Source organism: Euwallacea fornicatus, chromosome 20, assembly GCF_040115645.1.
Source record: "Euwallacea fornicatus isolate EFF26 chromosome 20, ASM4011564v1, whole genome shotgun sequence".
Classification (NCBI taxonomy): Eukaryota; Metazoa; Arthropoda; class Insecta; order Coleoptera; family Curculionidae; genus Euwallacea; species Euwallacea fornicatus.
Window position 1 is genome coordinate 2,199,917 of NC_089560.1, and position 14,415 is coordinate 2,214,331.

Genomic DNA, 14,415 nt, shown 5'->3' on the forward strand with positions numbered 1-14,415 from the left:
ATTATTTTACTTCTGTTCCTAGTTTTCTCAATAGATCCTTTGAATTGCACAGAGTTGCCAACGAGAAGTGATCCTATAGCTTTTAATGATTCGTAAGCTGAAACATTTCTGTTTTCGAGTTTCAACCTGAGGATCTCGGTTGTTTCAAAAGTTAGGAGGCCGACTCAATTAGACCGAAGTTGCTTAATTTCGAACTCAACAAAATTCAGTTTAGAAATTTGATAATCTCGAACTAGTAATGAAAATGTGTGTTTCCTAATCTACTTGACTAGATGAACCGAAGCAGAACATGCTTACAGAAAATGAATTCTTGGAATATTTAAAAGCCAAGAAGCTTCGAAATAAATGAAGACTGCTTATGGCAGGTGTACGTTTTTATATGAAAATCTTAGGAACTCGTAGGAACACAAGGTGGTGTTAAAAAATGCGCTTTTGCAGTCTAAAAGGTCCTACGTAAAACATATACAACATATAGAAAAATGCTGCCTATGATCGACTCTATTATCGTTTTTCTATTGTATGATTATGTCATTGATTCATAATATACTATTCACATCGGATAACAAATCCCTAAAAAAATAATAGGAGGCACATCGACACAGTATGCGTAAAATATGAATGTTACCTGACAGTGTGGTGGTTTCGATCAAAGGCAATCAACCAGTCAACCCCTATACTAAACGATATTTATATTCATGCTACATCCAATTCTATCCCAAATTAGCTCCCTTTCAGCACACTTATCCAATCAGAACGACCTCATTTTCCATTCAGAGGAATTTTACATTAACCTCCCTGGATGATCATTTCGCATTGCCTACCCAGTATGTATTTCAATATTATACATCGATTTCTTCGAAACTGTTCAGTTTCGGCCATTGTATTCGCTTTCGCAAAGATTTTTAAATATTAATCAGTCGCGCAGGGGGAACGAAAAGTGTGAATAATTTAGTAGTTATTTGACTGGAAAGTTTACCTTTTCCGATTTAATCATTGCATTTGTTTATAATTTATAATATTTTATAAAACGTTTCTGTTCGATTTAGCTCTTGGATATATTGAAAAGTGTTCCAATGCATATGGAAATTGAGCCTTTTATTTATTTAAATTTACACATGACGGACTACCCGAGACGATAAGTAATATACGGGGTTGTTGAGATCACCTCGCGAAGATTGCAACGGAAAACTGTTCTCACATGGAAACTCACTTAACCCCCAATAAAAGAAACATATTTCTATTTTTTTATGGTAAATTTATAGGAGAAAATCAGTCACGGATCACGAGGCATTGCGCTGTAAGGATTGCTAATGCTAGTACTCGTTTACAACAACTAAAATTTTTAGCAAATCCACGTACATACGCGAATAAATTATAAGTAATTTATTCATTGCAAGAGCTTAGAGATTCCTGCGATAGCGGAAAATTAGAACTTAACATGAGGTAATCAGAGGCGTAGGGAGAGGGCCCATCCTTGAATTTCAGTAATTTAATAATTAATAATACTCATATCCAAAACTAAATTTTTTTTAAATTGTAATACATCAACAAGCCAAAATACCCCAACAGATTAGTTTATACAGTGACAACAGCAGGTCGCTTCAACACGCCAATTTATAACTTGACAAGACGAGGATCATGGAGCATTGAACCAATTTACTGAGAGGGAATAATACTCATTTTTAAGAACTCGGAAAGTTTAAAAATGTACAATAAATCAACAAAAATACTTCAATTTCAAAAATCCGAGGTGTAGCTCCTGCGAAGTGGCGCCACCTAAGGACAGTTTTAAAAATAATAATTTGCTAAGGCCAAGTTTTTCAATTTCTAATACAAATTTCAAAACCTCAACGTTTCAATTATGACAATACGTAAAAGTATCAAAATATCCCAATGAATTATAGTATATTTTGTTAACCACAAAATGCATCTCGAAAACCTGAAGTTTGGAATTCTACGCAAGAAAACCATAGACACAGAGACTGAGAAGTTGAAATAGTTGAAGGAAGAAAGTTTGAAATTCTTTAAAAAATGTGGTCGGAAGGAATTTTATGGGTGAATCCTGAGCTAAATTTAGGACGAAAGTTCATACAAAGACGTGTCCAAAAATGCTTCGGCTTCGACCTATAGAATGTTAAAAAACGTATGTTTTTTTTTGTTTTATATTACTTGTTTATTTATTACCGAAACTTGCTAAAAAATTTTAGATATCATACTCCGAGTGTTTTCTACCAACGGAAATTTTCGGATTTTGATTTCATATACGGGGTGATGAGTCTTTAGTTCTCATTTATCACATTTCTTTTTCTGTTAATATCGTGACTCTTTTAGACAAATTTCTGAAATCCGCATTAAGTTTTCTCACTTTTCAGTATTATTGTTACCTATGACTTTATATAATATGATAGTATTTTGATTTCATAGCAGCTGCTGAATATGATCCCTTATATACATGATCCTATTCTTCTTCTCGTGGACTGCCGTATCTTATGAAAAATTCTTGGCACATTACGTATTGCTTCACAAGACTCAACAATCCGATTTCTACGGTATTCTTCATCTTGAATTGATGTGGAGAAAACTAAAGTTTTTAAAAGTGTCCTTTAACAACCTGCAGATCGAAACCAAAGCATTTTTGGACATGTCTTTATATGAACTTTTTGTCTTAAATTAGGCCCAGGATTCACCCATTAAATATTTCACGGTCTATTCAGAAACCACAAGTATAAGTGTATATAAGTAAAGCTTTTCTTATCAATGTAATGATATAAATTTATCTGAAGAATAATATCCATCAACCAGGCGACAAATTAAACACTGAACCAAAAATAACTAAAAACAATGAAAAATACCACTTCATATTTCCCTCTAGGGTGAAAACATACATACAACGATAAATTTTTACTGTTATGGTCATCGGTTTATGATCAAAACGTCATGGGCGAGCAAACAATAACACGACCACACAGTAAAACTATTTTATACCAGGGCAACTGGTAATATACTTTCTATATAATGGAAAAATCAATTTAGGGTAGGCTTCTTTACAGCTGCTTAAAACGCGAATTTAAAGTATCTGTTGCAAGACTACGAATTTCTAAACCTTCTCGTGTAAAAATAGTATGAAAAGGCGGAGCTATATAAAACCTAATTTAGCTTTTCCCAGAGTTTTGAAGGTCGATAAAAATTCTCTCTGGATGTCAGCTCAGAGAGTAGTAAAGTTATTTGTAATCGGGTTATGTCCCTGTGTCAACGAAGAAGTTATTAGCGTTTAAGGAGGTGGTTTATTGGCTCCTAATTGCCTTTACCGATCTACCCTTTTTGAGCTTTAGCTTCATAAAAATATGCAGCGAAGACGAAAAAATGTAATATACCACACCAACGATGTTTTCCTTCCTATGTTAAACATTAGGCTGATTTTTTCTTTCATTCAACTCACGTAAAGCAAGTTTTTCAATGTATTTTATGTATCGCGGTGAGAATACTAAAGAGAAGCTGTGGGTTTGATTCGGTTAGTAGGTTTTGTCAGCGTTGAATGAGGAATTTTTAGTAGAACTCGACTTGAAAACCTGATGAAACTATGGCGGTTTTAGGAGCTTGTGGAATAACTCCACTCTAAGTCTACGAAACTTTTGACACTAAATAGTAAATATTCCTGAGCGAAGACTGGTAAACAAGCGAACATAAAGCACAAAAGGATTTCCAGCTTGGAAACTATTGGAAAAAAAGATCACGACAAATATCCCTTGATGAGAGGGAAAAAGACCCAACTTACACTATTTTGGCGTTTAAAAGAAATCGGGAAAAAAACAAAGCTCCATATTATCGGCGCTCAAGTAATAACGCCCTTATAAATAATTTACAAGCCCACAAGTGGAACGGATTAAACCAGGGTCCTCAGTTTTTGGGATCTGAATTTCTGAATAAATAATTCTGAGTTGGCAGCAGCGTCACATTTTTTGCGTAAATAAAATATATCAATTTTGCTTGACATCTAAAAAAGGGTTCAGAAATGATTACAGGTTACAGACACAACCCCGATAGGGAATGGTAGGTACCAGTCGCAGTTTGACCCACTCACGAATTAAATTTGCGCATCTTACTAGAATCACGTTTATCTTCATCACTTCTACTTTGTTCCTAAATATCTCAGGGTGTTTCACTTAGGGAGCAAAGCGTTGATATTTTGCTTCCATCGGTCGTATCTCTGACACGATTGCCGGCAACTCAATTTTAACCCTGTACTTAAAGGGTCAAAGGCAGACAAGACGTGGACGGTTTCACAACTTATACAGGTGTCACCAGTTCAAGTGGAAACATAAAGATTGTGCAAATGGGAAAAGGAACGCATAAGTTTAATATGCCTCTAACATAGACCTACGAAGTGGATGAAGACTAGCGACTAACGTGGAAGAAGTCGGTCCAGTGATACCAGATATCACCATCTGAATGTTTGCTAAAATAAGTTCTGGTGACAGATTAGTCGCCTCTTTTTCACGTATTTATATTGGTGCTTTTTGCTCTGATATTTTAAAACATTTTCATCGTCGCAAACGCGGCAAAATCCATAATAATCTAAACAACGAAGTGGAGACGTCGGCCGGACGGGCCAGTCCAGAGGGTGGAGTCAATCTAGTGTTACCAGATCTCTCAGGGTTTCACAATATTACAGTTACAGCGCTAATATAGGTTCTAGTGACGCATTAATTGTTTTTTTTTCATTTGTTTATATTGCTACTTTTTGTTCAGTGTCACAAATTAACTGTGAGTCTACAGTACCGATCAGTTATTTTTAATTATTGATCACTATCGTTCTTTATATTTATGTCATCAACTTGCACGTGTAATAATTATTATAAATTATATATCTGAAGTGTATAAAGTTTTATTAATATTTAGTTTTCGAATTATTTGATTCAGTGTAAATAATTTATTCTTCAGTATTGATAGTAATAAAAACATAGAAGCTAATAACGAAAATTGTTGGGTACACGATTCCAATAACTTAAGGTTGGTGAATCATTTAGCTTAGACTTCGGTGTAGTCATCTATTGTGTGTAAATATGACATTTTTCAATAAGGTCCATCGCAGCGAAACCAGCGAGTTCAATACTGCCCTAAACATCGAAGTGGGGATATTTGACGGACCGACTCCGCCCACATCAACCACTAGCCTCGTAACCCACTTCGTTGGTCTTCGTCAGAAGCATTATTAATCCTTATGCGGTCCTCTTCCCACTTGCACAATCTCTATGTTCCCACTTGAGCTGATGATACCATTACATATACCTCAACGGTCTTTAACATAAAAATTTAGTCAAAATGTGACATGTCATGTTATGGTTGCAGATACAAAAAGAGGATGTTTAGGTGTTTAATCCCAGCTTGCTTTCATTACACTACTAGCCCGTAGTTGTACGTGTATTGCTTTATATGTATAATGAAAGAGCTACTAAAAACGGATGTTATGATTTATTTTTCGAAAACGCACACATATTGCTTTTCCTGAATTAGCATTTATACTAGTTTTTAGTAAATTTCCATAGGGGAAATAATTCCCTGTAGAAATTCAACTCTATTATTATTGCGAAAAATAAACTGCTAGATCAGTGGCAGAGATTTAGTTTAAAAGCTAATCTAAACCAAGCAATTTAAATATAATTGACGATAATACCGAAAAGATACCGAAATGACCGTTTCTCGATCCCGGAGCACATAAAATTTTAATTACGGCAAAAGGATATTAAATATGTTTTAACGTCACGACTCTAAATCTAAAGCCAAATTATACGGACCGTACGTGAGCGGAAATTTGCAAGTTTAAAAATGAATTATATTCCGACCAGATGGTTTGTATTGCCTGAGGGTTAATTGTGAGAATGTAAATTAACACCCAAGGATAAATAATAAGCGTTGCTTTTTTAGACTTTTTACGATAATTTTAGTAAAGCAAGTAATTATATGCCGAAAGAGGAACAACTTTTTGTAATAATGCTAAGTACTTTTTAATTCTTGCAGAAATGTATGTTGATTTGTAATTCTCCATTTTTAGCAAACCTGGAGGAAGTACATTTATAAAAAGAAGTATTTATGTCAGAAAATTTTGAAATACAAAAGGAATATCAAATCGACAGAACTATAGTTTAGAAAGAATAATCAACTCAAAAAGAAAAATACAAACGTTTGCCACAGTTCCACAAAACTAGACAAACGATCTGCATACTATCAATATCAAATGCTAATTGAAACGCAACTTTATCAGGAGAAATTAAGTGGCATGAATTACCTCCAAGAAAAATACAATTTGAAATAGATATTTGATAAAAACAATCCACGAAAATATGGAATTAACAAGAAAATAGCGATAGAGGAAACTGTCTCATCAAAAAACAGGCGAGATTTAGTTGATAAATGAGGAGAATGTAGAGATAGAAAGGTCCAAAAAAAATACACAATTGCCTTGAAAGCAATGATGAATGTTAATGTGCTCAAATTTTGAGACAGAAATACGAAGAGTACTGAAGTCCAAAGGTGAAAAACCCAATTTCAGTAGCTAAATCAATAAAAAGTTTCATAATGCCGAGATGAAATGAGGATACCCAGCTGCGAGTCAACTCTGTTGAGGACGCACAGAAATGGTTTCTCCATGGGAGACCCATTTCTAGAAGGACCTCCTCAAAGCTTCTAAGGCTAAAAACTTGTAGAAAATTCAGATTCAATCTACAAATTATTTTTGGGGCCTGAGCTGAAGATACGTAATTAGGAAGAGCAAATAGCACAAGTGTCCAGAACCCTCACAAGATGAATACAATGATGAACATTAAGAATTTGAAACTAGTTAATATTGTTTATTTTCAGTATAATATTTTGTAATTTAGAATACATACTCTAGAAAATATATTATTCATAAAAATTATTATAAACTAACCTGATATATATTAATTGATTTTAAAACCATAAGCAAATAATTAATATATTAATAATTCAAAATTACCATCGGTGGACTTGATGACTTTCTCTTGTATACCGACGATATATAATTTTAATTTTAAATTTTTAGCATTTTGCACAGAGGCACAATGCATGTGGAGATAGTAAAAATAACACAATGTAAAATTGCAACTAATTTAATTTATTCAATTGTCTGTTTTTAGTAGCTATCTACTCTCAATTTTATATTGTCGTTATCTGTAATAAACAATACCAATTGTGTAATTTTGATTTCCCTCATATTCGTTGCACTTCTGCGTAAGAGAGAAAAACAATTCGAATTAAAACTATTTCTCGCAGAAAATAAATTTGTCATCCAAATCAATATGTGCCACATGGAGTATCCATGAAGATTAGTCGCGTCACGTCGGAATGTAAATATTTTTGGAAAATGGTTGAAAATACTGTGGCCAAAGTTTAAATTTGGGCTACGCGAATGCCAAGAACAAAACGCACTTGAACAAAGAGAACCTTCGAAAAAAACTAAAAACCGGAGCGTAAATGTAAATCCAAACCATTACGTCTCCATATTCTTTACATTAGCCTTCATTTCCTGGCATAACATCCATACATTCTGCACACCCCCGACAGGGTCATATTCCATTAATATATTCTTAGTCCTTCTCATCATCAAGCTGCTGGTATATAATGCGTTGGCCTAAATGCGCCAGCCAGAATTTCATTTAAATTAGTATTTCCTATTTCGTAGTACGTTGTAACATACCTCGAAAGCCGAAAACTCATTTTGCGGATCTCTGGAAATAATGCATTTAAATAGCGACTTTACATCAATCCTGGGGTGGCGTTTATTGTTGAAGATTCACGTCTAACAATAAAGTAGGAGCCTTCGAATTTTCAATGGGACAACAGCTATGTCTAGAAATTTATGGAAGACCTCGGAGTATTGCAACCGCATACGGCAGTGCCTCAGGAGAGCTCATAGATCATTGGAGCGGGGCTCGATATTTCGATACGAGGTTACCAAAACTGCTTCGTAAATTGTTATTGTTGTTATTAATGAGCCAATAATAATGTCAGTTAGGTCACATTGCTTTAATGAAAATAACTTCCCCTTATTTCTCCGTGAACGTCTCCGGGTATAATACGAATATAAATATTCACATCTTTCGTATGTCCGCCTTGAGATCCATAATGCCTCTGATGCATTGCAGGAAGCACATGTGTGACCTAGATCCTTTCTCTATGCATCTTTTCCTTTATGTACAGGTAGCAATATGGGCAAACTAAATAATTCCGAAGCAATTTTTAACAAACGTTCCGCCATTTTGCATTAGAGATCTAAGAAAAGAGGTTTCTCCGTCTATCAGGGATCGATAAGTGTGCTCAAAGTTAAAAAATATATATTATCGTCGCAGCGAAAATACGAATCTTAACCTAAATTTTAAGACCTTTGAGGAGGACCCTTGAGTTATGTAAATTTTATACGGCAAATAATATATTCGAGCACCCGGAGGCGAGGCAAGAGGTTTGAAATCCAAACCAAAAAAATTGAATATATTATAATAAAGAATTCGGAGTAACTTCGCACTAAATTCAGGCCCTTTAGGGCCCGACTAGTTCCAACGTTATATACTAACTTAAAGTATATATTTTCCCTTTGAATTGGATACGAGCTCTATCTAAAATACGCCAATTGGCTCTTTGGTTGCAGATGGAACGAGGAAATATATTTAAGGAACTAAATGTGAAAGCCCAAATAGCTTGGCAAATGAAAACAGAAAATTTCACATAAATTTGCAGAAGAAGAAATGTGCACGCCAATAATGATTTCAACATCGATACAGATATTTTGAGCTTGTTAAGACCGCAAACGCGAGATGGTATTGTTTGCTCTTGTCATTTGGATTTGTTTGAAATGTCCTTCATTAAATTTCGCTTTGCATCGGTAACAGAGAGAGAGATATAAGTCGGAGCACAAGAAAATGACTGTGTATTTACATGCTGCAAAGGGAATAATTCAGTATTGTATAAGTAGATAAGATCATTGTTGTTTCGTCCTTTGAATGGAAGTCCATCTTCGGTATAATACACATACTTTTAAGAGAGTTTCAATAAAGGAAGCTTAATTCATTTTAATGACGAATAAGAAAGGAAATAACCCCGCTTGTCTTGATATTGAAAATTCATAGGCAAATAAGGCAAATTCGTTTGATCCACAATGGCGTGATCTGGGGACACACTATAACAGAAATCCTAAGAATGTATATGAGAATATACATTCTTATGTGTATGTATTTCCGAATATATCTCGTCCGTATCGATTAGCCGATCAAATAACCTTATGTAATGCGTACATTACTCTATTTTTACCTTTTAAAGTGTGATAAAGTTTAAGATGAGACAATGCCAATTCTTAGGCAACTAAGAGATTTACCTGCACGCAGAAGCTTAATTTGGGGATCCTACTGATCAAATAAATCAAGAACCGTGCCTTAAAAAATTTAGCTACTCGAAAAATAGTCACGTATAACCTCTAAGAGCAAGCTCATATGCGAATAATCCCTGGAAAACCTTTAGGAAAATATAGATTCTATATATCATATATATATGGGATGATTCGCGAACAATGGGAAAGGCGAAAGCTGGAATGTACTTCACGTCGAACGGTAGTCATGGTTTTGAAAATACGTGGTGTTGTAAATTCAAATTTCTATTCATTTTTTTCTTATTAAACTGAAAATATCTACCTTTTGATGATGAAAATTTGTTAAAATGTATTTTTTTTTTGGCAACAAATCCGATACGTATTAGAATATCCACACTGTTTATAGAAGACGGAATTTACGGCCAATTCCAAGACATTTACATATTTCGCCAAACCGCTTAAACGAGCACAACTCATTTGTTTGTCTTGCAAAACACTCTTCCTGAGATACTGGAAGATTTGCTTTCACAATTACGCAGCAAAATATGGTTTTTATGCACAATGGTTCGCTTCCGTAATTCAATATGGATGTTCGGTGTTTTTCCTTAACCACGGAGATTTTTAACCAACGGTTACCAAACTGACGGATATGTCGTAACAAAACTGGTCTCTGCGGACGGTTTCTCAAAAAATCGATCAAAATTTAAAGATATGTAAAATGGAATGCTACATATTGGTAAGCCATTTCATTTTCGTGCCCGTTAGTGCCCCAACTCTTTCTATCGCTTCCTCAACTCACTCTCCATGTACAATAAGTGCAGCATCGTCAAAGTGTTACAATATGTATATTGTTCTGTCTATATGTTTTTGCCCTTTAAGCCATGGTTGAATATATATTGGCAGTGTGCAGTATAAGAAAAGGGTGAAAACGACGATTTCCTGAGGGAGCCCTCGCTCAGGAGAAAATGGGAAGATAGAGTGTCGTCAATTTGTACTGCTAGTTTCCTGTTTTCTAATAACTTTATTAAAATATGAAGAATCTACATAATACCATAGAAGCACTAGAACCTCGCATTTTTTCTGCAATGGGCTTGTAAAATCGTCAGTTCGCCGCCTAATCAATATTTTCTTTCCCTCCGTTTTGCTCTGCCGCATTCAGTATTTAAGCTTAGTTATTGTTAATACTCTTCACCGGCCTTTGAGGGGAATAAGAAACAGTATTAATGTTAGATATGCAGAATTCCCCCTTATTGCTATTTCCATCGCGAAATATCAACACTCAACATTATATGTGCCCTAAACGATTTATCGTTTTCTAGTCACGGTTCCCTCAAAACAGACGACTTAATAAACCCACGAAGGTTTAACGTCAAAGCCTGCATTCAATTTACCCACAGACACGTATTCAGACAACGTACACGTCATACGATAACCAGGCATATCCCCTTCGCAAATTTGTTTTCCACCCAGGACCATGGACCATTTACGAATTTATAACTATTCGACGCCAAATAAAAACCAAGTGGGACCCAAAAGCACGTACGTTGCAGTTGTCGCATCGTAATAAACGTAAATAAAAGAGAGGTGCACTCACCGCCCAAGTCGGCGAAGAAAACGTCCCGGAGGGCCAAAAATTCCTCCTCCGGCGCCATATTTGAGCTCCCGAAACTATCGTTCTCTGGCCAGACCTCCCTGCAACAGAAAAGATATCAGAAACGAAAGTGGATTGCGAAAATGCGAAAAGCGAAAGAGCGTGCGGTATAAATTCGCAATGTGGCGGAAGAGGACTGTTTGTTTGGAAAAGTGAAAGGGCTTTCGTATTTATGTGTTTCGCATTTCTTTTGTTAATTTATGCTCGCAAGATGGAACAATAAATTATTTGCATAAAGAGGGCTTATATTAGGGGGCAATACGATAAAAAGAATTATTTTGGTTTCTGCGGTTCGAAACATTTCAGAACGCATTTTAACGAAAACAGATTTTGTAAGTCCAGAAATTTCAAGTACAGTCATAATCGCCAAAAACAAATCCACTAGTATCCCACAGAGCATAAATCGTTCGCAAATTAACATCACTTATTGATTAAGTTGGGAATTTTTAGCACTTACATACAAGTAAATATAAATATTAAGGAACTAATAAAACTACAAAATAATAATTAGCAAGTAAATCTGCTATAGGGTTATTCTATTGATTGCGTTTCAGTATTACGTATATTACATCCTTACAGACTATTATTGCATTCGACGGAATGGCTTCGTTGCCGGTTTGTTTGCAAATTTTTATTTAATAAGTGCATTACTTCATATTTATTTATTTTATTTCGAAATAACACTCTACACAAAAGCACGGGTTTTCGGAGCTGCATACTATATATTCTCAGTTAAATCTAACTGAGAATAATATTTACCATTTACTAAGGACTCCGACAAAAACCCTTGTTAACATTTCGATTGTAAGCTACCACCGTCTTCAGAACGTAGGAAAACATTAGTAATAAAACGAAAAATACCGAAAGGCAATGCCTATGCATTAAGAATATGTAAAATATGTGAAACAGCGTAAAAAACCCCCGTCTAAATGGCGGAGAATTGACAGTTTTTGACATAAATCGTATTACAACTCCTGAAAGTTGATTTAAGTTAAGTGATTGGAGTTTGATTACAGCACATGATTTAACTTATCTAATTAGAAATTTTATTCTATACACTTTAATTTCATGTTTCTAATATGTTTTCGTCGGTTCCAAGATGGTGATAGATTTGCCACCAAAATGTTAACAGAGGTTTTCGTCCGAGCCCTCGGGAAAGGACAAACCTTATTTCCAGTTAGTTTTAGCTAAGAATAGTGTGCAAATTGAACTACTCAAATAACTCTTACTTGTGTGAGACGTTAATCCTAAAACAAACTAACACAAACAATGAACGATCCGCCTCAAACCTGTAAAATATATTTGCACGTTCATTGTGTCTACTTGTACGTAAACGCTAAAAATTATACAGACTTTAACCATTTCATGTAGACAACAACTACCTATAAATTTGTACTAAATAAACTCATTGAACCAAACGGTAAACGAAACAAGAGTTTTCCAACATGCACAATAAAACATATAAAAAATTTTTAAAAATATATAAAAAGGGGATATAACCTTTTTTATGAACTTTTTTATACTCATTTATTTATGCTCAGTTTGGCTGATGAAACAAAATTGCAAACAATTATGAGTAATTGCCTTCATCAACCCCGCAGAATTCAGTCTTTTCCCGTAAACAACCCCCCTGTTCCTTTGTATCTCAGTTAAAATCACCATGTTTACCGCCTAATTCGGCCCCTTCCAGTTTACTTCGGCCCCGGGCTCAATGTTTGCTGAAGGTGCCTCACAAAGTTCGGGGTATAATTAAGCAGTAACATTCCTGATAAAAAGTGATGTTGGTTGTGCAGTTATGTAGGGTATTAATTAAGTATGTAGACAAACTTTAAGGGGCGAATCTCTAAAGAATTTTAGGATACCAAGTTCGTACTAACAAAGGTCGGCAACGGCGAAGATCTCGAGAGAATTCTAATTTGAATACCATGTAACCCTGTATCTTAACGATAGTCTAATAAAACCTTCAGGGCAATTCCAACTTTCTGTCTTTGTACAGGCCGAGTAGACATTTTTGGTAAAACATGTAATGGAATCGTAGAAATTATAACAGTTAAAAACATGAAAGTGGAGTTGCATTAGAGGATTTTCGAGATTTTTGTCTGGTTACGATTGACTTAAGCACAGTAAGTCAAAAAAGTATTCGTACCCCCGTTGGGATGCTATATTTCTCTCTGCCTTTTCAATCATTTTAAGAAATCAAAAGCACACAAGGAGCAGTTACGTAATAATAGGTATAATAAGGTATTCTTTATAACAAAATAGAAGTCAATAATATTTATTGCAAATATAAAATAAACAATAATTCCAAATTCTCGCACCAAAAAAATACTCGTACGGCTCCAAAAAAATTGGTCCTTTTGATGATATTCATGAATTTTTGATAAAATATCGAAACGGGTCAGTTTAGTTAAATATCTAAAAGAGTTTTAAAGCATTTTAGTAATTGTAAAATTCATAATGGGTCGAAAAGGTAAAGAATTGAGCATGGAAATGAAGAACTTATTGTGCGCCATTATTAGCAGGGTCAATCCATATGAAAAATAGCCAAAACTATGGACAACCGATCACTACTGTACAATATACTATAAATAAATATGAAAGTACGGGCTTAGTGGAAAATCAAACGCGTTCAGGGGGCGCTTCAGAGGTAACGAAGCGAAATGAAAATTTCATTATAAGAAAAATTATGAAAAACCCACAGGTGAGCGCTCCTTTTATGACTGCTGAATTAGAATCTGCCACTGGACAACGCATTCATCCAGAAGCCATTAGGATTCATGTAAAAAAAATTATTTTCATGGCAGAAACCCCGCAAAAAAGCCATGGATTAGTAAAAAGAATCGTAAACGAAGAATAGAGTTCGCAAGAACCCATTTAAATCAGCCAATAGAGTTTTGGCATAAAGTTATTTTTTCGGATGGAAGTAAATTTAATCTTTTAGTATACGATGGAGCCAAATTTGTATGGAGGAAACCTGGAGAACGCAGGAATCTTCGAAATTTGCAACCTACGGTTAAGTATGGGGACGGAAACATCTTAGTGTGGGGTTGTATGGCCGCAAGTGGGGTGAGGAACCTTTATTTTATTGAAGGAGGGATGGATAGAATTATGTATAGGGACACATTAAATGAAAATTTACATTAGAGTAGCTGAGCATCATTACTTTAAACAAGATAATGCACGAAGGGCTGTTGTACAACGTTCTCTGCCAGCTTAAAAACCTCCGCAATCACCGGATCTGAATCCTATCGAACATCTATGGGATCATCTCAATAGATAAATCCGAAAAATTCAAATTCAAAACAAAATGCAGCTTCAGATCGCGCTAAAGGGGAAATGGCAAAATGGACTGCGTGACATAAAAAAGAGAACACCCAGTAAAAATTAT

At 35.0% G+C, this 14,415-nt stretch overlaps 2 protein-coding genes across 3 annotated transcripts in view; both read right to left on the bottom strand.

Moving 5' to 3' along the window:
* Positions 1-14,415, bottom strand: part of LOC136345507 (protein timeless homolog) — a 118,044-nt gene that overhangs the window by 76,606 nt on the left and 27,023 nt on the right. For both annotated transcript variants that reach the window (XM_066293871.1, XM_066293870.1), the window contains exon 11: positions 10,971-11,068. In XM_066293871.1, coding sequence (XP_066149968.1) covers positions 10,971-11,068 — 98 coding nt within the window. The remainder of the gene's footprint in view (positions 1-10,970; positions 11,069-14,415) is intronic.
* Positions 1-14,415, bottom strand: part of LOC136345504 (methyl-CpG-binding domain protein 5/6 homolog sba-like) — a 266,872-nt gene that overhangs the window by 36,553 nt on the left and 215,904 nt on the right. The window lies entirely within an intron of this gene.